The sequence below is a fragment of the Gossypium hirsutum genome, chromosome D03 (genome assembly GCF_007990345.1).
Source record: "Gossypium hirsutum isolate 1008001.06 chromosome D03, Gossypium_hirsutum_v2.1, whole genome shotgun sequence".
Classification (NCBI taxonomy): Eukaryota; Viridiplantae; Streptophyta; class Magnoliopsida; order Malvales; family Malvaceae; genus Gossypium; species Gossypium hirsutum.
Window position 1 is genome coordinate 37,970,819 of NC_053439.1, and position 25,712 is coordinate 37,996,530.

Below are 25,712 nucleotides of genomic sequence, written 5' to 3' on the forward strand. Positions count from 1 at the left end.
CTATGTCATATGCAACTTATTATTTGAGAGGAAATCCTCATGAATTCTTACTTGTGAACTTGTGAAAGTAAACCCATCTCACTCATTTTTCCTCAATAATATATCGGGAACCAGATAAGACAGATCTTGGCAGATAGTTCCTATTGCGGACTGCCATAATGGCTTGTCGTAACGGACTCAAATATGTAGATTTATGCTTTACTAAACATACTAACGGATTCATAAAAAAGACTCTCATAACGTGTTAATAAAGAGGACTGACACATCTTACTCAAGAAGACACATCCCTTCTTTGCGGAATTTTATTTGTAAAATAGCCTTGACAAATTTCCACTTATAATATATTTCTGAAAAACTTTCACATATAAGATAGTCTTGATGGACTTCTACATATAAGATAGTTTTAATGGACTTCCACATATAAGATAGTTTTGACAAACTTTCACATATAAGATAGTTCTGATGAACTTTCACATATAAGATAGTCTTGGCAGACTTCTACATATAAGATAGTCCTTACGGATAGGGGTGTGCATAATTCGGGTAAAACCGAAAAAATTCGGTTAACCGACCGAATTCGGTTAATCGGTCGGTTAACCGAATTTTTCGGTCGGGGGTCGGTTAATTTTTTTATGATTTTTCGGTTAACGGTTAATTCGGTTCGAAACCGGTCGGTTAACCGAAAATTTTCGGTTAACCGAAAAAATTAATAAATAAAATTATCCAACCCAACCCAAACTCAATTACCCAACCCAATAAAACTAAAACTAAAGTTTACCCAATTACCCAATCCAATAAAACTAAAACTAAAAGACAACCCAATTTACTAAAGTCTAAAACCCAATTTACTTTAATAATTTATAAATTTTTTAAATTTTAAAAATAAAAAATAAAAAAAATTCGGGTATTTTTCGGTAATTCGGTTAATTCAGTTAATTCGGTTAATTCGGGTAATTCGGGTAATTCAGGTAATTCGGGTAATTTTTAACCAAAAATAAAAAATACATAATTTTTGGTTAATTCGGTTAACCGACCTTATTAACCGAAAAAATTTCGGTTCGGTTAAATTTTTTAAAAAAAAAATCGGTTCGGTTAACGGTCAAAATTTTTGGAAGGTCGGTTAATTCGGTTATAGTAATTTCGGGTCGGTTAACCGGTCGGTTAACCGAATGAACACCCCTACTTACGGACTTCTACATATATTTCATAACTTTCATATACCATGCCCATGGACTTACTTACACATAAGAGGCTTAAAGCCTTAGACCCTATAGAGTCACAAGCATTCATAGAACCCACATTGGGTTATCATATTTATTTGCACATATTTCTTCGTACAATCTAACTGTACTTTTGCAAAACTGAAAACCATGTATATACATTTTCTATACTATCCGCCCAAACCTCCGTAAAGCCAAATAACACATGGCACAAAGTGCATAATGTGACATTTCTTCATCTTTCATCCACTTGAACAATCCTCCACACTCTGCATATCATATACATGCATTTCATGCACAAGTATTCTATCAACCATACTATTCATGCACGACACACATTATGCCAACGTTCCATGCATCTTCAAATCAACACAACAGACCTCAAGATACATCAAAATTCAGTTACAAAGTAATTCATCAATTTCACATCATTCAGCCATAGGTTGACGCATCATTTGCTCAACATTCATCCACCATAACCAGCAAATATCACGCCAAACATCTCATTTATACCATATAAATAAACTTACAACTAGCCATATACTTTCATATCTACACACAACATGCATCTCAATGTATCATCATTCAGCCATAGAATTCATCATCTTAGGACAAAAGTTACAGAACCAACAAACAATACCAAAACATAAGCATCTCTTTAAGACTTGAGTTCTGGAACTCACTTGGAAGTTGACGCCAAAACCTTCTACTTTGCTTCTTCCGTTGCTACCAGAACCTTCAGCAACAACTTAATAAATTATCAACTTCTTATGCATAACTTTAGCTTCTTTCTTCCATTCATATCATTCTTAATCTTTCTTTCCTTCAACTAGACCAATGAAGAAGATGAAGGAAGAACAAAAAAAATGAAGGAATTACATCGAAGAATAACATCCCTCCCTTATATATTACTCATGCATTTCCTACACCGATCCCAAACTCAACAGTCAAGTGTACACATTCATAATCATCGTGTCTCCCATTAAAATATTCCTAATTTAAACCTAATGGAACCAATGTTGAAATCTAAACTTTACACATCTAGTCGGCCAATTCTTCTTATTTATACTAGAACCTGCACAAATTGTAAGCTTTTCAAATTAGTCCTCAAATTCACCTTTCCAACTTAACTTTGACAAGTCGGGGTGTGACAGGACAAACGAGCCCCGTTTAATAAGTTAACCTCTATGAGGCATTTTGTGCGCAATGGTCACGAGCTTTGATCCACGGCCCCTGACACATACGCATGTAATATAATTTCTAGTATTGATAATGTTGTTGATTAATTGGTGCCACAAATTAACTCGACATCAACTTAGTATTGAATTAACTCGACATCAACTTAGTATTGATAACAACACCATGATAAATAATTATTTTCATTTAATATTTCTAATATGATGTATTTATGTGTTTAAAGTTTGATTTACTCATAAATTAATCTAATTTCATGTGTTATTATTAATTATTTTCAAACTATGCATTTCATTAATTATTGTATATTACTTTTAAACACACATATGTATTCTAAATATATGATTTACACATGCATACATGTATAATAAAATTTCTAATTATTTATTAACATTTTTAAATATGAGTTTAAACATTACCACTTAATATCCTATTTGTCATCTACAAATTTAGTTCAACCAATCGTTTCTCCCTCCCTCAAACATCTCCGCTAGGTATAATATTCAAGACTAATAAAATATTTGTTTTAGATTTTATAAAACATATATATTTATTTAAAATTAAATCACTGAAACTTTTTATGATATATATTTATTTATTAAAAAAATTACTCATAATAAATTTTAAAGAAAAGAAGGTTAAAGTTGAAATTTTTTATCACTTAAAGTCAAAATGTGACAAATTTAATTGGAGGATGGGAGTATCTATACTATTATTTAAAGAGAAAATATTTGATACATGGTCATTAAAGTTTTTAAATTCTACAAATAAGATTAGGGTGGTGACAAGTGTATAATTGGATAAAGTGAAATATTAAAAAATAAATATAAATACATATAATAAATGAGACACATGGCATTTTTTTATATTTGCTTGTGGAGTTAAAAAATACACTGTCAGTAAAACCTTTAATTGAGTTGGTATTACAAATCAATCAGGCACCAACTCGGTTATGAATAAGGTGGCAAAACTCGCATTGCCTGATGGATTCCAAAATGATCTGTTGCAAATAGAGCGAATTTTTTCTTTTGAAAAGTGGATGCGGGGCGGGACGAGGTGGATTATTTTTTATTTGGATAGTGGGTATGAAGTGGTTAGGGTAATTGCTTGCCCACCTTGACCCACTCCACTATATGAAATTATCATCTTATCCTTGTATATATAAATTACTAAAATGGTAAAAATGTAATAACGTAATATAGAAAAAAATCCATATATTTTATGCTCAAATATTTTTTTGAAGAATTGTGTTTAAATATTTACTTAACTTTAAAAATATTAAAAATATTAAAGATAAGTAGCAAATTTTAAATTGAAGCGGAGTGTGATGGGGCAAGGATGGATATATCCAATATCCATGGAAATGGTATTGAATTTCAAGATTATACATCTATAGTGGAACAGGCGGGTGGTAGAGTAAAGCGTGCCGACTATGGAGTGGTGATGGATTTAGCAATATTCACCCCACCTCGTCCCGTTCCATTCCCATCCCTACTTAGAAAAACTATGAAAATGTCATTCCGTATTTAAAATGCCGACTATGGAACGGTGATGGATTTAGCAATATTCACCCCACCTCGTCCCGCTCCATTGTCATCCCTACTTAGAAAAACTACGAAAATGTCATTCCGTATTTAAAATAAGTTATATTATTTAGGGTACTTTAGTCTTTTTATTTTTTTAAACTAATAAATAATTTGCATATAAAGTTATTTGAACCCATGAAAATTTGAATTAATAAAACTTTAACTTTACTGCACAACCAAATATTTATCTTAAAATGTTTTGTACACTTTTATGCACATTTTATTACCTCCAAAAATTGTATATATTGATAATGTTATTGATTGAGTTGATGCCATAAGTTAACTCAACATCTACCTGAGATTGAAGACAACACTATGAGAAACAATTGTAGTGCATTTAATAATAATATGATTTATTTATGTGTTGAAAATTTTTATTTTACTCATAATTTAATCTAGTTTTTTTATTTTAATATTGTACATATTATATTTGTTATTATTAATTAGTTTCAAACTATACATTTCATTTTTTTTATTGTATGTTATTTTTAAACACATCTATGTGTTCCAAATACGTAGCTTCTACATGCATATGTCATCGGGTTAGAACTTTAAGCTCGTAATTCGTGCGGTCTTAGGCGATTTCTTAAGTTCAAATCTGCCTAAGTCAGCCTTACTCTCGAAAATAAATGAGAATTCTTAAGAGAAATTCTCTAATGCACCAAAAATAAAATAGAAGCAATTTAAAAATAAAGAAGCAACGAGAGAACAAAAAAAGCCATAAGAAAGCAACGTTCACAAGGTGTTTGACTAAATACTTTCAATAGTATTCAATTACTATGGATGAGGATACAATGAGATACAATGAGATTATTTCAAATGAGAGAGAATGCCTTTATTTATAATTGATCTCCCCCAAATCAAACGGTACACACCTTATATTGATGATCGAGATTAAAGTTAATCTACAATTGAGATTATTAAGAGATTTACATAATCCTCTAAAATTACAAAATCAAATATTCTAAGATTATGAATCTTTTAAGATTAGTTTACATATTTACCATGGCAACCCTTGTTTTCCTTAAGTGTTTCACCGGGTTATCAAGGCTTCAAGTAAATATGTTTCTCCATATATTTTACAAATTGGGTCAATTTAAGTGGATAAATGAGTTTCATTTAATCAATTGACCTTCATGAAATGCTCTTTATATATTAGTCACAGGCTTTGATCCTCAGTCCATAACACATACACATGTGATAAAATTTTAATATTATATCAATCCAATAGTCTTATCACATTATTTAACTTATTGTAAAATGTCCCGAAAATCGTATCTACCATTAATTACATTTCAAGATTTTAACTTACAAATTGGTAAAATAAAACTAACATTTGATAAAACAAAACTATCATCTAAACAATAAGATACATGAAATGAGGAATAACTCTATTTTATTACGTAACTTATTTCTATATATTTAAAAAATAAATTAATCAAAAAATAACTTAAGAAGATAGCATTATGTAAAAAATAAAAAATAAAACGCTTTGTTAATATTTTTATAGAGTAAACTATCAAAATAGTCACTTTTATTTTCCTCGGGTTACATTTTAGTCACTTATGTTTGAAATGTTGCATTTTAGTCACTAACGTTATTGTGTTGTAACATTTTAGTCACCGAGCGTTAATTGTCGTTAACGGTGTAATGGTAGATGACGTGGCACGTTAAATCATCATTTCAAATGAAAATTTTAGGTTAAATTATAAAATTGGTCCCTATATTTTTGTTTTAAGTAGTTTAGTTTTTTTCTTTTACGTTAAAAAAGATGGAGAAGGGAAGAAAATAGAGGGAGAAGCAGAAGAGAATGGAAAATAAAGAAATAAAAGAAAGTTAAAAGAATATAAAAGAAAAAAATTGCTCAAGACGAAGAAAATATGGGGACCAATGGTATAATTTAATATAAAATTTTTGTTTGAAATGATGGTTTAACATGCCACATCAGCTTACCGTTACAGCGTTAATGATAATTAACGGTTCAGTGACTAAAATGTTACAACACGTTAACGTAAGTGACTAAAACGTAACATTTCAAACATAAGTGACTAAAATGTAACTTGAGAAAAACAAAAGTGACTATTTTGACAATTTACCCTATTTTTATATTTTTAGTTACATTAATACTTTGTTTGAATTAATTGCATCTTAAATATTAACTTTATATTGTTATTAAATTGTTTTTTTCCCTCTGTGTTATAATTTTTGGAAGTTAATCTATAAAATATCTCTATAATACTTTTATTTATGCCAAAAGAGAGTGGTAAATGAAATATTAAACATAAAATTACTATCTTTTTTTAAACATTTATTTCATTATAGGTTTTTATTATATCATTACTTTTTTGGTAGAATGCCTAGAACTACATATAGCCCCTCCCCAACCCTTAAATAGGAGGATAATACGCTTCAGCGCAATCAAACTCACGACCTCCTACACTAATAACAATATCGATGTCAATCGAGTTAAGACTCAATTAGCTAAAATTACTATGGAGTGTTTGGCAAACAAAGTTTTGAGCCTTTTTTTAGTTGATTTGGGTACAAATGGAGGATTTGGTACTCAAACCCACTAATTATAGTGTTTGGTGAATGGATGTTTGCAAGAGTTTGTTGAGTTAAAACCTCCAAAATGAAAAACACCGGGATGGGCAACTTTTTTTAACAGTTGATTGGGAATGAGATATGTGTGGAATGACATATCTAACCATACTTGCTAAAAATTTACTCTCTTTGACACATATTCTCAAAACTAATAGGGGTGCCAAGATATCAATAGTTTTTATTCTCCCATTTTCACTTTCACCTCCAAAGTCCAAAATAAATCTCAAAAAAAAAATCCATTGTGAATCTACAAAAATCAACATTGTCACGAGAAATTTTCAATCGAGCCCATTCATCATTGAATATTTATATACTCTTAATATATTTTCAATTTATTTTTGTAAAATGATTTCTGATGCAACTTTATTAATTGAAATATGGTACTTAGCAAATTTATTCAGAGTATGACATAATTATCACTAATTTACATATTAAGAACATGGCATAATTATCACTAAGAATATAGTTTACAATTATAATTATACACTATTAATATTTATCAATTTCTACAAGGTTAATATTTTCAAATAAGGAGCTTAAAAAATTGTTTATTTAAAATTTCAAAAATATTCACTAATTAATTTCTATAATGGATGTTTTAATTTCTTAATAATAATGTTTTATTTCAATAACTTCACTCAATAAAGGCTAAAGTATTATAAGCAAGTAAATAATTAATAATAAAATGTGTCATGACCTTATTTGTCATTTTACACATATCAGTTTTCAGTTATTAGCTAAGTTTTACCAAACACTTTTAAATAAACAGTCAATAGAATCAGTTAGTCAAACTAACTACTGCAATCAACAATCAACTATCGACTATCGACTATTAGTCAAATGAGACCTATATTTAAATATTCATAATACTCTTCTTCTCTAAGGTAGATAAATAAAGAAATTCAAAATTAAGTAACTGAAATAAAGATTTTAAAAAGAAAATGAAAGTAGAAAAGAACAAAAGGGCTAGTTGATGTAAGGCCAGTTTAATATTACTTTTAAAAGGTATTTTTGGGATAAAAAGTACTTTTGAGCTAAAAATATTGCTAAATAATATGTTTTTGAACATTTCAAAAGTGCTTTTCGGATTAAAAAATCTTTACAAAAATACTTTTTTAACCAAAAAAAAGAAGTAAAAAAATTTAGCTTTTGCTAAAAAGTGATTTTTGACCTAAAAACACTATTTATAAGGAAATACTAAACTAACCGTAGTAGTTAAGGGACGAGGTTAGATGTGCCAAATAAATTTAAAGCTCAATTAAACTATTTAAATTTGAAAATTAGAATAAGATAAAGAGCAAAATCATATTTGAATAATGTAAAATAAAAATAAAAAAACCAAATATATTGAATAATGGAAACTAAAAAATAAAATAAAAAACCAAAGGATAGAATTGTCCAATAAAATTTTTAAAAGACTTTTCCCATCAAAATATCAATGATGAGACAACTTTTCCGAAAAGAAGAACTAAATAAAGGGCATCATTTTTAAGAAAAAAAGAATAACTTATTTTTACATGACTCAAATATGAAATACATTTCGAATATAGAATATAGATATTAGTTTAAAAGTAACATTTAATAAATAATAAATTATATGGTTTAAAACTAATTAAGAATGACATATGAAATATGTACAATGCTAAAATGAAAAAACATATTAAATCGGGAGTAAGATGAAATTTAAACACGTAAATACATCATAATAAAAATACTAAATACACTACAATTATTTATCTCGGTGTTGTCATCAATTAACAACATTATCAGTAGATACAATTGATTGAGGTAATAAAGTATGTATAATATAATTAAATAATAAATATTATTATAAAATAAAATTTTAATTTAGTGATATGGTTAATGTTTTATTGATGTGAATAGTAGGGGTTTAAATTTAATCATATGCAAATTTTTATTGTTTTTTTTTAAATACAAAGATTAGAATACACTTTAATAATATAAATTATTGAAATAAATATTAAATTTATAAATGAACTTTTCTCTGATGTATAATTTGATACATGAACTTCGATTTGATGCATTGCGGTTCATATGTATACATGAAGCTTTGATTTTGATTTAATTGTGCATGTAATGGCCCAAATTCAAGGTTATCGGAATAGTGGTTTTGTAACCACAAATCCGATTTAAAGAGAAATCTATTTTAATATTTTTGCATGAATATTGACATGATAGGAAAATCGTATGAAAATATCGATAGAAAAATTTTACCGATTTAGTGGTTAGTTATAAAAAGAAATTATTGAAAAAATTGGGTAAAAATAAGGTATCGAGACCTCGATCTCGTAAAACCGAGTCAAAAATATTTTTATAATTATTTATGAAATGTTAGTAATATGGTATTAAAATTTTGTTAGAAATTTTTAATGTTTGGGTAGTCAATTAAGTAAAAAGGACTAAATTAAAAAAAGGTGTAAAAGTTACTAAAAGGATTAAATAGTTCAATTGTTAAATGAGGAGGGAATAAATTACAAATAAGCCCAAAAGGAGATATTTTGGACGGCATAAGCTGAGAAAAATAAGGAGAATTGAAGAATTAAGGGTAAAATTGAAATATTGCAAAATTTACTTTAAAAGTTAGGACTAAAGTGGAATTATCTAGATTTCTCTTTATTTTTCTGCATTCTCATCAGTAAAAAACGTCCTAAGGGTTTCTTCAAGCTGGTTTTTCATAATTTTTGCACCAAGTGAGTTAATCCTTGCCTTTTTCTTGTAATTGTTGTGTTTCTAAGACTTTTACAACTAGGTCCTATTACTAAATTCATTAGTTTTTGATTTTATGAATGAAATTGAAAGTTGCTATGAATATGTTCTGGAATTTTATGATGAAATAGCATGAAATTGAAGCTTTAATTTGTTTATGAGATGATTTTATTAGGTAATTTCAATAGAAATTGATTTGTAGGACCTAATTGTGAAAAGGTTTGGAATTAAAGTCTAGTACTAAAATTCTGATTTCCAAAGCTTATAAAGTAGTTTAAAGTGATGGGATAAAGTGTTAATTGAGAAAAAAAAGCAGCTCAATTGAGAGGTTAATTGAGTAGGGATGAAATTATCATTTATTGAAAGCTTAGGGAAAAATGGTAATTAACATCATGCACTAACACAGTTTTGGACAGCAGCAGTAGTCTAACTTTGAAAAATCACTAAAAATTGTAGAGATCGAATTAGAGGGTGAAAAAAATGTGAAATTAAAGCTTATTGAGTCTAGTTTCTTATAAAAGAAACGGTGTAAGTAATATAATTGTAAATCATGAGATATAATAGATTTTGTGACACAAGGTCAGAATGAATTCGGGTTCCCCTGTTCTGACTTTGGAAAATCATCAAAAATTGGATAAAAATAATTAGGAGCTTAAATTTATATGTTTAAAATTCTTAATGAGTCTATTTTCAAAAGAAACAAGCGATAACATCATCCGAATTCTGTACAATAAGATAATTAACTTTTAGTGAAGAGAGGTCGGAACTGTCAAATAGTGAAACAGGGGAAACTTTAAAGAATAAACTGTACTTATTGGCTAAACCAAAAATTCTGAAATTTTATGATAAGAATATATGTGAGTCTAGTTTCAGGGAAAATTAGCGGATCTTAATTTTGAGTTCCGTAGCTCAAGATATAAATAATTTAGTGACTGTAACTCAACAAGACAGCTTTGAATGCACTATAAATAATAATGGAATTATAGAGAATGTTACACATGAACATGAAATGTATTAGACTAATGATTAAATTTATTTATTTAGATCCAGAAAATTCAAATACGAAGCTAGATCGAGGAAAAGAAAAAGTTCGGGATTAGTAGATTTTTGTTTACGAACAAGTATCGAGGTAAGTTCGTGTAACTTGAATTATATTCTTAAATGCTTGAAATGTTTGTTATTAATGTGAATATGATTTGAATGTTCATTATATGAAAATTGATGAAACACTGATATATTTGATAAAAAGGGGAAGAAATCCCGGTTGAATGGAAGGAAAATTCGATGGATCTCTGAAAAGGAATTAACGGTAAAAAGGATCTAGCCCGGACGGGTGATCGTATCCTGATATAGCCCTCCCGAAGAATATGTGGAAAATGAATTAAGCCTGGACGGGTAATCCGAGTTAGGGTTTGAATTTAGCCTAGATTGGTAATTCAGATCCAAGCTCATTAGAGTAATTGCCATTGCAGGGGATTTAGCCTGGACTAGTAATCCCGATAATACTCTATGAGTTTATATTACAGGGGATTTAGCCTGGACTGGTAATCCCGCTGTAAGGATGAGGTTCGCGGGAGTGTGCTCTCTGAAATGGAAATGTGCGCACATAAAATATGAATTGACGGACCTGGATTTGTACACTAAAGTGTACCCCTGAAAATCCATCGAAATTCCAAGTAGTTCAGCTGGATAAATATGGAAAAATAACAAGGGAATGGAAATCATGGTATTGATGAGCTCATCAATCATGGTATAAATTATTGATACATGGAAATTATTGGACAAATTTGAATGTTGAGTTTGTGCATGATAAGGGAAAAATGTATGGAATGAGTGTATGAATGTTCATTGCATTGTATTGAAAATATTAAGTAAGTATAATTCTTATTACATGAACTTACTAAGCACAAAGTGCTTACCCTGTTTCCTTTTCCCCTGTTTTGTAGTGTTAAGAGCTCGGAAGTCGGATTTGGTCGGAGACGCATCACACTATCAACCTCAAGATCTCGGTATATAAAGAAACTTTATTTTGGAAATCAATGACATGTATAAGCTAGTAAAGTAAATGTTAATGTAAAATGAATGTATGGTTAGCCATTGGTATGGCTAACAAATTTTGGTTTTGGTTTGTGATGAGGTTATCTTATGAATATGTTAAATCTGTCTTGAAAATATGTTGAAATGGATTGGTTGTGTTGGATTGGTCTCGGTTTAAAATTGCAGGGAAGATTAAATACTTGTAAAGGGGTTATATTGAATTCAAAAAAAAAATGATAAAATCTAGTAATGCCTCATACCCCATTTCAGCGATGAATACGGGTAGGGGGTATTACAGTGCACATTTATTTTTATGTTGGATTAATATAATTGTTTGTACATGCCATATATCAAACATCAAATGGTGGTAATTCGATAGCATTGTTAGTGATTTATGAAAATTAAATCAAATAAAATTTTCTTGTATAAAGTCACACAAAATCAAAGCTAATATATGAAATTGCACATTGGATCAAAATTCATATATAATTTTGATATTTATCTCTAACTTATTTTAATTATAAAAGGTCATTTTCATAATTTTCTTAATTGAGTTGGTGCTCGATTGATTCATGATACTAATTTAGTCAGGGGATTAAATAATAAGTACAGGTATATAATTGATGGAGGTAATAAGACATGCAAAGTATAATTTAAATGAAAAAAATTACATTAAAATTGTTTAGGGGTAAGATTAATGTTTAGTAACCTAAATAGTAGGGTTCAAATTTGACTAGAAGTAATTTTTTAATTAATTTTAGATAATATAATTTATTTTAATTACGTAAAGACATTGTCATAATTGATTATAATTATGGAAATATATTTATATAATTTTTTAATCATATTAGTATTTGAATCAGGATGGATAATGAAATATAAAGAATTAAAAGAAAAATTGGAGTGGTTTTAGTTTTTTTATATTTATACAAAGATATCAAGGTTTCTAATGTAAGCCAACCAACCTTATGGACACTACGGCAAGGCACCGAGAAGATTCCATATCCGAATATCAGATACTACTCTCAATTTCTCAAAACTAAATGACCTTAATACCCCATAACGGCCACGTTTCAGCTTATGATTGATTCATTTGTAAATACCCAAAAATATCCCAACTGAGCGGATATAAACTCCCAAAACCCTAACATTCTCCCCTCTTTCTCTCTCTCAGTCACTTTTGTCCCCCGTGGATATCAGAGGGAAAACACAAAAACTAGGGTTTTAGAGAGAACGGGAGCCAAAGTGAGAGAGAAGAGGCAGAAATTTTTAGTAGTAGGGTTTTATTATATTGCTTCTCTAGGGTTTAGAAAATGGTGGCCGACAAAGGAAAGAAGATGAAAGTAGCAGAGAAAGTAGAGGAAGAGAACCATGAACAAATAGATGGAGACCTCGTCATTTCCATCGAGAAGCTTCAAGAGATCCAAGATGAGCTTGAGAAGGTTCATTTTTATCTACATGCCGCTTTTTCATTTATAATACACGCTGATTTTCTTTTCTTTTTCTTTCTCGCTTGTTTAAGGTGTATGTGCTGGAAAATTAGCAAAATTTAGAACTTTTTTAATAAAAATTTGGATTTCCCTTTGTTTTTTTATGGTATAATGTTAATTGAATGTTGTTTTAAATGTCAAAGTATTGAATTTGCTGTAATTTCAATTGTGGGTCAATGCCATAAATGTTTTATATGTATATTTATTTGGTAGTCACTTTAGATTATTATGTCTTATCGCGGAGAAGGTGATTTAATGTTGATTGCTGATTCCTGTATCTGATCTTCTATGTAGTATGATTGAGTCCTTTAATGTTTTCTTCCTTGTATCTAAGTGTCCCCTAGCTTTGTTAAGCACGATTTTTTTCGTGTGTGAAGTTACTTCGGATTATCATGCCTTATTGTGGAGCAGGTGATTTAATGTGGCTATGCTTTGCTTAGGAGCGTGCTGATGAAGTGGTAAATTGTCACATATGGTGTTTCTGATTTTAAGTTTTTCGGTCCTGTTTATTATTTTTTGGTTGTAGATCAATGAAGAGGCAAGCGAGAAAGTCTTGGAAGTGGAGCAGAAATACAATGAGGTTCGCAAGCCGGTCTATGATAAGCGGAATGAAATCATCAATTCAATTCCTGATTTCTGGTTAACAGCTGTAAGTGATTCTATTCTTTCCTTTTTAATGAGGTAGACAATTTGTTAAATTTGTTTACATATTCAGAAGAACATATTAAATTGACTTGCATTTTTCATGTGCAGTTCTTGAGCCATCCTGCTCTTGGTGATCTTTTGACTGAAGAGGACCAGAAGGTTTAAAGTCACTTCTTTCCCAAAGTGAAATTATCATTTTTTACTTATTTTACTTTCCAACATTGATTTTTGATTTTATTTTTCTTATAGATGTTTCTTGATGTTTGCCTGCATTTTGTGAATTCTTTCTTATTTATAAATCTTCTTCTTTTCAATTATTTTCTTGATAGATATTCAAATATATTAACTCACTTGAAGTGGAGGATTTTAAAGATCTGAAATCTGGATACACTATCACATTTGTAAGTTTATCCATATTCCTATTCTTACCTTATTTTTGGTGATTGAAGTTGATCTTAATTTCATTTGCTTGCACTCAACTACTGTTAGAAGAAACATAATTCATGCTCTAATGTATCTGATGATTTGTTGACTGGCTTTAATTTTTCAGAACTTCAATTCCAATCCATACTTTGAAAATACAACACTTACGAAGACCTTTACCTTCCTCGATGATGGAACCAAAATTACCGCTACCCCAATCAAGTGGAAAGAGGGCAAGGTCAGAGTTTCTCCTCTTTTGATGACTATTCTGCTTCTTGTTTCCTGTTTTCCTTGGATATCAAATGAAATTATTTTCCTTAAATGTTAAGGGCTTGCCAAATGGAGTTAATCATGAGAAGAAAGGAAACAAGCGACAACTTGCTGAAGAAAGGTTTGTTTATTATACCCGTCAATCAATTTTTCTCAGGCTTAGGACTTGAGTAACATTAGACCTGAGATCAGTTTATTAATATCTCCATGCTGTGAAATGCAGTCACTTTGTGTGGTGTGCAGTGTTATAAGAGTTGGATTGGTGGTCGAACTAGTCAGACTGCCGGTTCCTAGTTCAACCAATCGAACCACCGGTTGAGCAATAGTTAAATAAATAATAAAAGGATAAAAAAATTCACAACTGATTGGACCGCCTTTTTCCAGTCATGGTTCCCAGTTTTTTACCAGTTCATAGCAGTTTGCTCTATTTGTGGTTATATATCACTGTTGAACTGGTTGGACCTCTGGTTCCCGGTTCAACCGGCTGGTCCAGTCTGGTTCTGACAATACTGGTGGTGTTTTTATAACTGCTATGTATTTATATATCTATGTATGTATATATTTGAAATTTCTTATAACATGTTTTAAAGTTCATATGGATTTATGCCACTTGAATTTGATCCTTCATTTCTCAGTCATACTGTAAACCAGTTCTGTATTGTGCTAAATTTTATTAACATATAATGCAGCTTCTTTACCTGGTTTGCTGATGCTCAGCAAAAAGATGACATGGATGAAATTCATGATGAGGTAAATTCTCTGTGCATGTACTGTCAGTTTATTTTACTCATTCTGTAACAGAGCTGGTCTAAGCTTTCACTTGATGAATGTTGCAGGTAGCAGAGATTATCAAGGAGGATTTATGGCCCAATCCTCTCACTTATTTCAACAATGTAACCTCTTTTTTCTTTCTTCTTCTCATGATATTTTATACGTACTGTTTTTCGTGATCATGTTTTGTTTCCCTTTGCTAATTGTTATTGGAACTTTCTTGATGCAGGAGGCTGATGAAGAGGATTTTGACGGAGATGAGGGGGATGTAGAGGTATATTTTTTTTCTGTTTTTCATTTCTTTGGGAAATTGAATATTTTCTTTCAAGTGCCATTTTTACTGTGTATGTTTCTTCTTTTCAGGTAAAAAATGCACTGTTGTAGGTTTGAGGTTACTTGTTCATAGGCGTAACTATTAAATGGTTCTTCTATTAATCATATGTTAGTTTGTTATTGAAGATGATAAAGTTATGCAGTAAATTACTATTCCTCTTTTTTATAATGCATTATATTAACTCAGAGAATTCCTACTTTATATAGGTAATGCTACAAGGTGCTGTTTTTTGTTAAAATTCTTGTAATCCTACTTGTTTAACCTATTGGGTTATGTAAATACGTTAGGATTTCTATGCTTTCCATATTAATCCTGGAGAAGCCCTCTGAAACTGGATAGTGAGAGGAGTGAGATTTGTGATTTATGTATCTCAAAACAATGTATTCTATGCTTTGGCCCAAGTATACTTGAATGCCTCAGAGAGCAATATGGAGCGAGGGGTTAACCATAATCAAATGAGTGGGAGTGGATATGTGGATCTTGTTCTATACGAATGCCTTTTAGATTATCTCTGACAAGTTTAGCTCTAGAACTCCACCCAATTCAACATGGTTAAATCTTATATTGGACGAAGAAGCACTTTGAGATTGCAGGTGATAGGTGTCTGAGAATATAATTTGAGATGCTTAAGGTAATTTTTTGGAGAACATTTCATGTAGAGAAAGAATGGTTGTTGTCAGTGTATCATATTGACGAAATTAGAGATTCAGGTTTCAGAATGGAGATGTTCATAATCTGGTATAAAGGAAAGTGGGGGAATGAGGTTGAATTTTTAATAATGAAGATGTTTTGTTATTTAAGGATGCATTATATGTCTTTTCTCTTTAATCTTAGGGAGTACTTGCATCTAGGTCAAAATTCAGGTAATAGCTCTTTTGGATTTTGTTGCTGCTTCTGGAAATTCTGAAATTTGTCCGATGCTGATGGTTTAATTGTCTATTCTGTTTATAAAGGGAAGATATATGAGACTAGTAAAATTTTGTAGCATTTATGTTTATATCATATATATTCGCATTTACAGGGAAAAGATAATGACATAATTTTAAAAGTACAGGCTAGATAATGTCTCCTGCTTTCATATGTGTCCATTTACAGGGTAAAGATGATGATGATGATGAGGAGTCTGATGATGATCAAGATGAGGATGATGACGACGACGATGAGGACTAAATCACTTAACAGCCTTAATCATAGTAGTTGCTTCTCTTGCTCAAGTAAGGACTTGTGTAAAGTTGTCTCCTAGTCATAGCTAAGTAAGGTTATGGAGAAGATAGCCATCTTTAAGATTAGCTTTCTATGCTTTATAAGCAACTCTCGTTATTGTAAGCATAGCTATGACTCGTTTCTTTTTGCCCATCCCTTCACTCCCTTTTTTTGATCTTTACTCGTGTTTTTGTTTTTATGGTTTCCTCCCAGAGGGTGACATGAAGTGAAAGCTTCTTACATGATATTGGAATGCAGGCATTTTATTTATAGTTTTGTTTAAAACTCTGTTAAATAGATATGTAAAATGCTGAACTCATTTAGTTTTCCTATGTTACTGAGTGCTTTGGATCTTTATTTTTCTTTTAAAGACCCCAAGTAAGAAAACGTTATTTGGAAATTAGATTTGATAATGCCGGACATGACCCGAGTGTAAACATGAAACACAATTCAAAAATATGTAGGAAAATAAAACGAGTACAAAACCAAAATCAATGGTTAGTTTGGAAACTAGTTGGATATCAATGGTTTTAAATTGGTTAAACCAATAGATTTTTTTAGATTTTGTTCAACTTTAAATGATTTTTTAATCAGAATTTGGTTTAAAAACATTGGATTATTAGCTAAAAGGAAAAACTGCATTTTTCTATCCCCAGTCGGACAGAAACCTAGCAATTCATCGATCCAACAGGGTACAAGATAGTAAGGCCCAAAGCCCAGAGAAATAAAACCATAAAGTAGAAGGCCACCCCAGCATTAGGAAGGAAGAGAGCTGATCGCAATTAACACCGTCGTCATGGCATAAACTTGTCTTCCATTCGGACGTCATGATGGAGGAAGATTTTATGGTCATGGAGAGTCATAAACTTGTCTTTGTTAGGTGTGTACTTGTTGGACCTCTGCTCTTTTTCTACACTCTGTTTTTCTTATGTTACTTGTTCTAATAACTAAGCTAGATGGGCACATAGTTGTCTGGATATTTTATTTTTTACTATCCTCATGTAATCTATGATACCGTTACAACTGACAGTTTGTTGGCTTTCTATTTCAAGTACCATATCATTTTACAATGTTATTAATTTCTAACATAATTTGGCCCTTATATTTTTATTATGTCTAGATTTGATATTTAATCTTTATTCTTTAATTTCTAACATAATTTGGCCCTTATATTTTTACAATGTTATTAATTAGTCCAAATAATTAATATAATTAACTTTTGTATTAAAATATTTCATGGTTTACTAACACATTTGCGTTGCTTTTCTTAACATTCTAAAACAATGATCATATTTCAATTTAGGCTATTAGATTGTTGAAACTTGATATTTAATCTATATATTTTAATTCTTGACATAATTTGATTCCTGTCCTTTTATAATATCATTAGTTAGTTTAAATAATTAATATTGTTAACTATTTCAATCAAAATGTTGACATCAATTTTTCTTAAAAATACTACTCCAACAAAAAAAATTATTATATCATGACAAGTTTGAATGCGTGTTTTTAAGAAAAACTCCTAATCAGTGATTGTAAGGGTTTTTTTTTTAACATGCCAACTAAATAAATATATATCTTTTAATTTCAAATTTGTCATACCAAAAATTTGATAGAAGAATTTAATGGTGGTAACAATTGAATGCTTTTTTTTTTTTTAAATTCGAAAAGTATAAGAACTAAATTCAAAATGTACAAAAATGTATAAGATTTAAGGTATATTTTAATCTTCAAACTTTTACTCTAAAATTTTAGATAAACAAATAATTAACCCAATATCATCAGAACTAGGGAACAACAGTTATAATACATAATGTAATTAGCCGGTAATGCTTATGTTAAGTGGACTATAGAAGAGGTCGCTTTTGGTGACCCAACATCTTAACCTCCTGTAGGCAAAAACCAGCACCTAACCAATCAAAGATGTCAAGGCAAAGGAAAAGTTTTCTGGTGACTGCCACCTGTAGCTGGTTAGCATTTCTGGTATAATAATATGGGTTATAAAAATTAAGTTATATTGTTGGTGATAGACAAATTATCATCAACTTTGCTGGTCATATATGGATATCTCAACTTCTTAAACAGTTGCTTCCAAGGTTTGTGTAGCACTTGCATTTGCTTTATTTACCAAATTAGAATCATACACTGCTTTCATTAACCTACCTAATGTTTCTAATACTGTAAATAAATGTCTTTTCTTCCCATTTCGGCACAAAATATTTAGTTAGCAGAACACGAATCTAAAAAATGGCAATGAAGCTTGATAGTTACTTGCAGTTGTTTTTTCTCGGCTGCTTCTACTTTTCTTGGTTTTTGAGTTCTCCAGCTGAAGCTGCTGTGAGGAAGTATCAGTTTGATGTGGGTGTTTTCTTTGACTGCATAACTTTGTTTTATTATGAAGGATTAGTTAATGGCTTTTATGTAACTCTTACACTGCTCTTCAGATACGAGTGAAGAATGTGAGCAGGCTTTGCCATGCAAAACCAATTGTCACCGTGAATGGAAGGTTTCCAGTACCGACAGTCTATGCAAGAGAAGGAGATCGAGTTCTTGTCGACGTCACCAACTATGCACAATATAACATTTCCATTCATTGGCATGTTATTTACATTCATTTGCAATCTATCTTTATGCACAATGTACATATATATATATATATTGGATCAGCTTGTTTTTGCATGTAACTAAGCAGGCATGGGTTAAAGCAATTTCGTAATGGTTGGGCGGATGGACCTGCATACATAACACAATGCCCCATCAAGACTGGACATAGCTACACCTATGATTTTAATGTCACGGGACAACGAGGAACACTATGGTGGCATGCACATATTTTATGGCTAAGAGCTACTGTCTACGGTGCCATTGTCATCATGCCAAAAGAAGGGAGGATGTTTCCATTCCCTCAACCTCATGGAGAAACTAAAATAATTCTAGGTTGTAATTGGTTAGAGGAATTGATATTTCTAAGTTCATTGCTATGCTGACATGGAATGTATAACAGGCTAAGTTTTTGTATGCAGGGGAATGGTGGAATTCAGACGTTGAAACGCTTGTAAACCAAGCCAATAAGTTGGGGTTGCCACCACCAACCTCTGATAGTCATACGATCAACGGGAAACCGGGGCCACTCTTCCCGTGTTCTTCGAAACATAAGTACTAGCTTTAGAGTAGAAAAACAAATTTAAGGAATTGTCATCACTCTGACTTGTTTCAATTTTAGATACCTTTTCCATGGAGGTTGAGGCAGGCAAGACTTACCTGTTGAGGATAATCAATGCTGCACTCAATGATGAACTGTTTTTTGCAATTGCCGGTCACAACATGACTGTGGTAGAGATTGATGCAGTCTACACAAAGCCCTTCACAACCAGGGTTATCCTAATCGCGCCAGGTCAAACCACCAATGTTCTTATTAAAGCCGATCAACCTCCGAGTCGATACTTCATGGCAGCCAGGCCTTTCATGGACGCACCAGTTCCTGTGGATAACAAAACTGTTACCGCAATTCTACATTACAAAGGCATTCCAAACACAGTTCTCCCATCTATGCCCAAATTGCCTGCCCCAAACAACACCAATGTTGCATTGAGATATAACAATCGGCTTAGAAGCCTAAATAGCCCACAATTTCCAGCAAAAGTCCCACTTAAAGTGGACCGTCATCTGTTTTACACGGTGGGTTTGGGTGCGAACCCATGTTCAAGTTGTCAAAATGGTACACAACTAACTGCTTCATTGAACAACATAACCTTTGTGATGCCAAAGGTTGGTCTTCTGCGGGCTCATTATTTCCACATCAAAGGAGTATTCAAAACTGACTTTCCCGACCGACCTCCGGTCCCATTTAACTACACCAGTGTACCACTTACAGCGAACCTTGGCACTTCACTAGGAACAAGGCTCAGTAAGGTGGCTTTCAATTCCACCATCGAGCTGGTATTGCAGGACACTAACCTCCTCACAGTAGAGTCACATCCATTCCATCTTCATGGTTTCAATTTTTTCGTAGTTGGCAGTGGTGTTGGAAACTTTGATCCCTCCAAAGACCCTGCTAAGTTTAACCTAGTCGATCCTCCAGAGAGAAATACTGTCGGAGTGCCAACCGGAGGATGGACAGCTATTAGATTTCGAGCTGATAATCCAGGTAACTTTTTCGCAGAGATGATCCATGTAATGTAAGGTCATTGCATTTACTCTGGTTTTTGTGTCTACATTTGCAGGTGTTTGGTTTATGCATTGTCACCTGGAGCTGCATACGATGTGGGGTCTAAAGATGGCCTTTGTTGTTGAGAATGGGAAGTCACCTGAAGAATCTATTATACCACCACCAAAGGACCTTCCACCTTGCTAGACATGGTTAAAACCATTTTCACTTCTCTCCCGGTGGAGGAACAATGAATTTGTTCCCACATTTTATGTATTTACTTCATTTTTGGTTTCAGGCTATTCTTTTGAGGAGGAGATATCACATGATCTAAATGCTTTGTTTGAGATTGTTTCCCAAATTTATAAGATACCAAGTTTCATCAATGAAGTTTTACATACTTGCTCCATATATTTTCCCTTCATTTTCTGGATTTGCAACGCTTCACAAAACACATTGGAGAGCCCATGAACAGCAAGACAAGGTTCTTCAAATGATTAAATAAGTAGCTTTCCTAATCATAAGAGACAGTTTAGTCATGGTAGTATATTGAAATTATTAAATAATGATGTAATTAATAGGTGAAAAGTCTAAATTCGTTACAAATTATTTGAGTTTAAATTATATATTTTAATCAATTGCTCTCTTAACTCGAGATAACCCAAAATGAATTGCATGAAGTATTGATAGCTGTTGTGAATGAAAATAATAATAGAAATGAATTGCATGAATTACTATCTGCACTAAATTTATTTTCTCGCTAAGTACAAAAGATGATGTAAAAATTAATTTAATTTATTTGAATTTTTATTTAATTGATTGTAATTAAATAATTGAAGTTCAAAATAAGAATTAAATTAATTTCTTCATAAATTCTAATATGGTAAAGTCGTTATCACTTTAACAAAATTAAACTTTGGTTGAGAAAATAATTATTTATTTAATCGAGTTAATCAAATAAATAAATAATATTTTGTGAAATAAAAAATAGTTATTAAGTCGGATAAAAGTCCCAAAAAAATATATAATAGTATTCAATTCATGATTGGCCTAGTTAATGTAAGGGTCAGCAAACCTTAGTATTTTCTAGGGCATATTATCGCCCCCTGGTTCTACTTCAAGTAGAAATTATTGTATTTTTTATTAAAATATCATTATTTAATTAAATCTTATTCGAATGAAACTCTTGTACTGTTTCTTTATAAATAAGAACTATGAGATAACTTTGAGAGCAACGTTATTCTATTGAAAAATAGTAATAATAAACTATATTTTTCGAGAAAAATTCATAATTTTCGGTTATAGAGTGAATTAACTCTCACTGAAAGTTAAGTAAAGTTTTGATTTTGTGCACTTAGTTCGTGTTATTTGAGCCCGCCTAGAAAGCAATTCGGGCTTTGAGGATAGCGGAGAAGGTAATTTGGTAGAAAGTTGAATCGATTTTAATCTCCTTATACAAAACACATGTATAATTTTGATTAAGAACTTATTGATATAGATATTACAAGGCTCGATGTTAAGAAAATTTTAAACTTTCTAAAAACATTATTTTCTAAATTGATATTTCCTATGGTCTTTCCTTTGAAGGCTTTGGTTGGCAACTTGTTGAGTAGGTAGACAGTTGTGTTGGTCATTTCTGCCCAAAGCTTCTTAGAATGACCCTTTACAAACAATATACATTTAGCCATTTCCATAATGATTCTATTTTTCCTCTCGCCAGCATCATTTTGTTCTGGAGAACAAGCAACAATCAACTAGCGTCCAATATTAGTAGTTCTGCAAAACTCATTAAATTTGTCAGATGTGTATTCAGTACTATCTAGACTGATGGCTTTGATTTTGCTATCAACTTAGGCCTTTAACCTTCAAAACACATTTGTTACCTCAAATTTTTGTTTTATAAAATATATCCAACACATTCTCCATAAACATCGGTGTGAACCAATTGCAGCTTTTTAGAAGCTCTCCAAGCCTTGTTGATTGGAAAAGGAAGTTTGCTTATCTTTCCAAGTTCACATACTTCACAAACTTTACGATTTCAATTTTCTTTTTCTTTTTTTTTTTTATAGTTGGCAATGGTGTTGGAAACTTTGATCCCTCTAAAGACCCTGCTAAGTTATCTGGATATTTTATTTTTTATTATTTTGATGTAACCCATGACACCGTTATATGTGAAGCTCTGAATATTTAATGAATTATCTTTTTAACCTTCAAAAATGGTTAATTTATATAAATCTATATGTTGAAAAAAAAAATCATTCGAGCAATTAGGCTGAAATTTTAAAAATTTATTGATCTATACTTTTTTTGGAGAGAGAAAAAAACGCTTTTTATAGGGTCCGTTTTCACTGCCACATTAGTGAAAATGTGCCACGTAGGACGCTTTTTTAGGAAAGAGAACAAAAACACATCCTTGACCACCTTCAAACGTGCGAATGTTTAGAGTTAAAATTTTACAAATAAATAAATATAAATTAAGTGTGGTATCTGCTAGTGAATATGTCAAATTGTAATATAGATTTGTGTTATAGTGGAACACCGGTAAGTATCTCGAGGATCGTACTCAAGTGATTACAGATTGGAGAAATTTGTCATTAAATTAATTACCAAAAATAACTACTAATCTAATCGATTTACAAGTTAGTATTGCAAATATAAATTAAGATATTATTAGATTAATTATCCTAAAATAACCCAGTTTAATTAATTAATTTAAAATAACTTAATGGAATTTCCTATTCCTAGAGTCGACGATGCGAGTTCCCGGCCTATTTTCAATTAAATCACTAACTATCAATAAAGTCACTAATTACCCTTGATTGAGTTATTTATCACCCTTAGCTAAGAATACCCTCTCGGTTTCATCCTCACTACAGATTACCACCTAAGTCACCCTTTCGGTCTCTTCCTAGGCATACGGATACCCTCTTGATCTCACCGCTAAGCACAAGTTATACTCGACAGGATACCCTCTCGGTTTCATCTGTCTCGATATTCTACTAGGGGCGTCACTCCTTAATATACTAAGCTCGATCTTGAATAAACATTCACTTTTAGATAAATAATTACTTAATTAATAAATCAACTCCATAACCGAAACATGATAGATATGAAATAAACACGAGACTTATTCTAATATTCATACAGATGTCAATTGGCCAGAGAAACATAATATAAATAAAATGATAAAATATAAAAAAAGAAATTGCTCATTGATAATTAATTGAGGTGTGGTGCCGGAGCAATTCCCCGCTCGCAATTGTCTTTACATCGGAACAAGAAGAATTTTGACTAAGCAAACATAAATAAATTACAAAGAAAAAAAATAAAACTATTTAATTTTCTAACTATCAACAACCTAACTAATGAGATGATAAGAGTGTATATATAGGCAAAACCTAGGGCAACATTAAGGTAATTTATTCCTAAAATACCTTTGGTTTAATAACCAAATTACAACTTTAAATTCTGATCATGTGGTTGCTGATGTCATCTTTTCAATCATGCTTACAGCACAACGTCGCGACGTCAAGTCCTCATGTTACTACGTCAACCCTATTTTCAACCTTTTATGCTTCGAAGTTCAGTGTTGTGACACCGGATGTTGATGTCACGACACGGTCGTTGTTCCTTGCATACTTAAGCCCAAATTGATGCCCTACACACTCAAATAACCCATTAATCCTTCCTGAGACCCGATTTGGCCTTACGGGTCGTCAAAACACTAAAAACTACGTAGAAATGCTTATTTTGCATAAATTAAACACAAATCGATAAAAACAAAAAACTAATTAAAAACATATAAAACTACTATAAAACAAGTTCGTGAAGTGCCAAAAAAGACCTTAATTTTCCTCAATGAATTGTGGCAGATCAAACTCCTCCACACTTAAGTCATTGCTTGCCTTCAAGCAACAAAAGAAAATAAAGAAAATATATAGCTAAACAATGTACTTGAACAGGCTTGATACACAAGATTAGATCGGAGCATAAACACTAGGAAGATTTGCCTAAATATATAACTCTAGCTAGAAATTTAAACAATTCAAAGTTATTCACACTTAAATAGATTAGTTCAATAAATTACAAAGTAAACATGTGAAAGAAAATCAACTCTATGTCTCTATCAAAATGTATATACGAATATAGCATATATTTTGGCATGGAATAATCAGTTCAAATATTTTTTTTCTACTCATTTTATTTTTATCCATTGATAGAGGGTTGCGCGCGGACCAAGATCGAGTTGTCAAGTTACGGGAAATTCCTACGAAAACTCTAAACGATCAGATCTCAAACGAAACAACAAAACTTAATTAAAATCAATTAGATCTGAAAACTAAAAATTCCTAATTCAATAAAGAATAACCAAGAATCAAACACTTATGAATAGATGTTATTGGAAGCCAAGAACACGAAATTAAGCCCCAAGATTAACTTCCAATCAGCCGAATCTATCAAAGAACTCAAAACAGCAAATAAATTAAAACAGATTACGAAATCAATTGAAACTAATTCTAGGGATTGGACGGCAAGAAGAGAGGGGTTTTTGTGAAATCAAAAACATTTCATTATGTCCAAGGAAGGGCCGAATCAGATCTTGGAGTTTTGGAAAGGCTGAAACGCAACAAGAACAGCAAACAAATTAGCTAATAAAAATTGACACAAGCAGGAATTTAAAAGAGATTGAAATTGAACAACAAGAAAATAAAGATAAAGTCCTAAGAAGCCTTGAAATCCCGAAAGATTTCACAACTCCCTTCAAACGGCTCTAATCTCCCCTCCAATGAAAATCAATGGTAAGAAGAAGGCTGAAGATGGCTTCCACAATAAAAAAGATTGTTAAAACTACTTCTAAAGAAAACTCAAGAGAAAATTCTTGAAGAACTCAAAGAGAATTTTCACTCAAAAACAAATCTGAAATTTTTTCAATATAATTGTGTTGTGTAATACAAGGTGGCCGGCCATGCCTATTAATAGGCCTTCTAACTATTTCCTAATCTCATTAGGAAAACTTAAAAAAAAACCTAATTTAATAATTGAGATGGAAAATTCGGCCAA

The 25,712-nt window shown here is 31.2% G+C and overlaps 1 protein-coding gene and 1 pseudogene across 3 annotated transcripts; both read left to right on the top strand.

Annotated features, from left to right (window-relative positions):
- The first annotated feature begins 12,485 nt into the window (after positions 1–12,485).
- On the top strand, positions 12,486–17,555 carry LOC107949828 (NAP1-related protein 1). Of its 3 annotated transcripts, none has more exons than XM_016884600.2 (11): positions 12,489–12,810; positions 13,385–13,507; positions 13,612–13,662; positions 13,833–13,904; positions 14,054–14,164; positions 14,256–14,317; positions 14,886–14,946; positions 15,033–15,089; positions 15,197–15,241; positions 16,397–16,515; positions 17,161–17,555. In XM_016884600.2, exons 1-10 carry the CDS (start codon positions 12,682–12,684, stop codon positions 16,469–16,471), a joined length of 786 nt encoding a protein of 261 aa, XP_016740089.1. In that variant the 5' UTR covers positions 12,489–12,681; the 3' UTR covers positions 16,472–16,515; positions 17,161–17,555. The 3 variants fall into 3 exon arrangements, with proteins under 3 accessions (XP_016740087.1, XP_016740089.1, XP_016740088.1); XM_016884599.2 differs by lacking the exon at positions 17,161–17,555 and adding an exon at positions 16,718–16,774; XM_016884598.2 differs by lacking the exon at positions 17,161–17,555 and having other exon boundaries at positions 12,486–12,810; positions 16,397–16,774.
- A 1,183-nt stretch (positions 17,556–18,738) lies between these two features.
- LOC107950847 (laccase-11-like) lies at positions 18,739–21,034 on the top strand (annotated as a pseudogene).
- Positions 21,035–25,712: the final 4,678 nt, after the last annotated feature.

Bases quoted from the DNA above. Each gene is read 5' to 3' on its own strand.
- LOC107949828 (XM_016884598.2), top strand. From the start codon at position 12,682: ATGGTGGCCGACAAAGGAAAGAAGATGAAAGTAGCAGAGAAAGTAGAG. The intron at 12,811-13,384 runs GTTCATTTTTAT...TTTTGGTTGTAG, and splicing joins TCCAAGATGAGCTTGAGAAG to ATCAATGAAGAGGCAAGCGA. The intron at 14,165-14,255 runs GTCAGAGTTTCT...TTAAATGTTAAG, and splicing joins TCAAGTGGAAAGAGGGCAAG to GGCTTGCCAAATGGAGTTAA.